Consider the following 3748-nt stretch of genomic DNA (forward strand, 5'->3'; position numbering starts at 1 on the left):
TCTGAGTGGCTGGGCTAGTCCCTGCATGGGGCCACAAAGCCTCCCCCACCTCTGCCTTCCGGGTCCACAAGTCTGGTCACCCAGCCACCCGGAGTCTGGGCAAAGGCCTCATGAGGCACCGCAAGGCTGGGCTCATGGGATCCCACCCAGCCTGCTACAAGGTGCTGGGGTAGTGACAGCAGCACCCGGCCAGCCCCTCCCCTTGACTGTGAGGCCAAGGGCTGGAAGCAGCAGTGCCCGTTCTCTCTGAGGAGTCAGAGACCTTCAGGGCTGATTCAGAGGCTGGGGTGTTGTCAGGGCATTAGGGCGTTTGAGGGAGTGGCTTATGTGAACTGGCATTTCCATGCTGCCAGGCATCACCGCCAATCCAGAGGAAGCGCCCTCCAGGCCCAGGCTGCCCACAGCGCCAAGGGCTGTGGAAGCAGCCAGGCCCTGTGCTGCCCCCTGGTGGCACCACAGGAAGGCCCCGGGCTCTCAGCGCCACGGCTGGGGCGGAGAGGGCCCGGTTCCCACCTGAGGCTGATGGCCCACAGAGGCAAGTCAAACCCTGTTTAGTCACACCCTCCCCACTCCTAGTCTCCTCTTCCCCTTTCTCTGCCTGGCCCACCCAGGCTTAGCTGAAGAACCAGACCCAGAAAGGCTCAGAGCTGAGAGCACAACTCCAAATCATCTTTTATTAATATAAAAAGGGCATATTTAGCAAAAGACACACAGATAAAAGAGTCACTATGGCTCAGGACACAAGGCAGTGAGGTGCCAGGCCTGAGCCCCTGCTGGGGGAGAAGGAGGCTCGGGACAAAGTGGGAGAAGGGCTGGGAAGGGCTGAGTGGTGGGGACCACAGAAAGTTCCGGTGGGCAACACTGTTGGCAGGTCATGGGTGGGACTCATGGGGACCTCACTGCTAACTCTTGTGGGGGGATGTCCTTAGTGCTGCCACCTGGAGTGAGAGCCGCTCCTTGGTTCCTGGAGGGGACCCACCAAGGGACACAGGACAGGAAGCCCAGGATGGTTAGTGCAACTCGGGATGAAGGCCAGGGAGAAGCGGGTGCTCTGCAGTGGCCGGGAAAGGTCCAGACGCCGAGGCCGGGGCGCTTCCTGTTACGTGCGGGCGTTCCGCTCTGTCTCTGCCAGGCACTCTCTGACTAGGGCCCGAGCATGGATGATACCTGGTGGTGGGGTGGGGTCTCAGCAACCCTCCACAGCCCCACCCACTGCCCTCCAGAGGAGGACCCCTGCCTCCCCACTCCCTTTCCCCTTTCAGCAAGAGAAATTCCAAACTAATGACGGCTAGATGAGATTAGAGGTTCGGTTAATCCTCAAGGTTGCCCTGTAGAAGTACAAATTCCCAGGCTCTTCCCTGGAAATGGACGCAATTTCAATTCGATTTAAAACACCTCTCTGGGTAGTAATACTGGCCCTCCTCTAGGCTTGGCTCAGGTGGCCTCCGGATGTCTTTCTTTCCCTAATGGAAGATAGTCCAGTGTCGGTTTCCTAAGCAGGGCGGCCTGGCCTCACTTACCTCTCTTCAGCCGCTCCATGGCGCTCTTGCTGCCAGCATAGGTGGGCCGGATCTCTTTGCCCATCTCCTCTATGACTGACAGCAGGTCCGTGTAGGTGCTCTGGGAGCCCTGGGCGCCGGGTGGCTTCATCGCCTATGTCAAAAGAGAACAGGGCAGTGAGCTCAGGCACCTGGCGGGGAGGGGGACTCCAGTCCCCATCCATAAGCAAGCCTTTGGCCCCACTCACCTGCACGTAGCCCATGGAAGGCGGTCCAAAGTCGTTAAACAGCGGTCTAAAAGGAGCGGCGGCTCCTGGCACTGAGCCCGACGGCGACGGGACGCTTCCTGCAGCAACAGGCGCGAGTAAGAGGTCAGCGTGGGGCAGGGACGCCGCCTCCCAGCTTTTCCAAGCCCAGGACCGGGTTCGCCCGATTCCCTCCAAAAGATGCTTCATTCCAGGCTGATCAACTTCAGGGACAAATCCCTCCCACTGCGCTCCACCTACAAGCCCTTACGTGACCACGCCCACTTCACAGGCCAGCAAACTGAGGCTCAGCGAGGGTAGGCGGCAAGCCCAGTATTGCAGAACTCAGGCCGTCTTCTCTTCGAGACCTCGACCGCCCGGCAGGCGAGCAGGGGTGGAGCTGGATCCTCACCTGTAGGGACCGGGGTGCCCGGCCCAGGGGTGCTGGAGCCAGGGGTGCTGCTGGGGGCAGGGGCGATGGGTTTGTAGGACATCCCCAACTCCTGGGCGCGGCGGACGCCAGCCGGCCGCTCCTCGGGGGTTGGCTGCCGGGCCGCTCAGCCGCGCTCTGATTGGCAAGCGGGCTGCACGCCCCTGGTAAATAGAGGTCTGGCCGGAAGGGCGAGCGGGCACGAATGCTCCCTCACTCCCGATTGGTGGGCGAAGATGTCACTCGAGCCTCCTTATTGGCCGAGACCTGCCCCAGCAGGTCGCAACCGCCGCCGATTGGCCTCCGCCTTCCGGACCTCGCACCTGTCTGCTCCGGATTGGGCGGTGGCCACCGCCCTCCGCAATTGGCGAGTTCGCGGCCCGGGCCGGCGCGCTTTCAATCCGATTAGTCCCCAGGCCCTAGAGGCGGGGCCTCGGGAACCCGGACCCGGGGCTGGGCCGCCGGTTCGCGCCGAGGGGGTCTTCCCGGGCGCGGGCGCCACCCTCGCGCCTCACTAGCGCTGCTTCAGACGTCTGCTCCGCTCTGCCCAGTTTCGGCCCAGCAGGGGTTGCTGTCGCCGCTGCCGTGGCCGCTGTCACCGCTGCCGTGCGCGCTTCTCCGCTCCGGGGGCCGAAGGACGCAGGGCTTTGACGTCCCGAGCCCCGCGCCCCACCCCGTGCGCTTTTACGTCACCTTTCACCGGTTCAACACCCTCTCTCCGATCTGCGCATGCGCCCGCCCGAGGCCTGCGTTTGTTCCCATGGCAACGGGCCCTTCATCTATGCCGCCGCGCACCGTTCTTCCTGCGGCTTGGCTTGTCCTCAGGTCCAAGGGCGACCTCAAGGACCCCTTTGCCCTCACCCCCAAGGCCCCGCGCCGCTGCCTCAGTTAGTGATAATGGCCGTAGGGCAAACGGGGATTACTTGTGTGCTGGGCCCCGGACCAAATTGGTCAAGAGCACAGACTGGAGCCAACCGCCTGGGTTCGAATCTCAGTACCACCCCCACTAGCGATTTCCCCCAGGCAAGTTTCTCACCGCAGTATGCCTCAGTTTCCCCATCCGTAAAATGGGGAAAATGACAATCTCATTGGGTTGTGTGGATTAAATGAATAGTCATAAAGAGCTTCCTGTCCCACTCCAGGGCCCCCATACCTTTCCACTCCACCACTCAGACCCCTCCCCTCAAATCTCATTCGCCATAAACTTAGACCTCAGACCCTCCTCCACTCACTAACCCTTTCTCCCAGGCTCCTTCCCCAAACTCAGACTTCTCTGGCCTTGTGTACCTTCATGCTCCCAGCTTTGTAGATCTTCATCTCCAGGACAGTCATTCATTCATTCATTCATTCATTCATTCATTCATTCTTTCATCCATCCATCCAACAAACATGTTCTGGCCCGGCGCGGTGGCTCACGCCTGTAATCCCAGCACTTTGAGAGGCCGAGGCAGGCTGATCACGAGGTCAAGAGTTCGACCTCGTGATCGAACATGGTGAAACCCCTGTCTCTACTAAAAATACAAAAATTAGCTGGGCGTGGTGGTGGGCACCTGTAATCCCAGCTATTCGGGAGG

The 3748-nt window shown here is 60.9% G+C and overlaps 1 protein-coding gene across 3 annotated transcripts; it reads right to left on the reverse strand.

Moving 5' to 3' along the window:
- Nucleotides 1-648: 648 nt before the first annotated feature.
- On the reverse strand, nucleotides 649-2880 carry CDK2AP2 (cyclin dependent kinase 2 associated protein 2). 3 transcript variants are annotated; one of them, XM_003909462.4, is made up of 4 exons: nucleotides 2157-2880; nucleotides 1748-1845; nucleotides 1521-1653; nucleotides 649-1167 (listed from the first exon to the last, which is right to left on the reverse strand). In XM_003909462.4, exons 1-4 carry the CDS (start codon nucleotides 2236-2238, stop codon nucleotides 1100-1102), a joined length of 381 nt encoding a protein of 126 aa, XP_003909511.1. In that variant the 5' UTR covers nucleotides 2239-2880; the 3' UTR covers nucleotides 649-1099. The 3 variants fall into 3 exon arrangements, with proteins under 3 accessions (XP_003909511.1, XP_009183772.1, XP_017803697.1); XM_009185508.3 differs by having other exon boundaries at nucleotides 2016-2880; XM_017948208.3 differs by lacking the exon at nucleotides 2157-2880 and having other exon boundaries at nucleotides 1748-2148.
- Nucleotides 2881-3748: the final 868 nt, after the last annotated feature.

This window comes from Papio anubis, chromosome 12 (assembly GCF_008728515.1).
Source record: "Papio anubis isolate 15944 chromosome 12, Panubis1.0, whole genome shotgun sequence".
Lineage (NCBI taxonomy): Eukaryota > Metazoa > Chordata > Mammalia > Primates > Cercopithecidae > Papio > Papio anubis.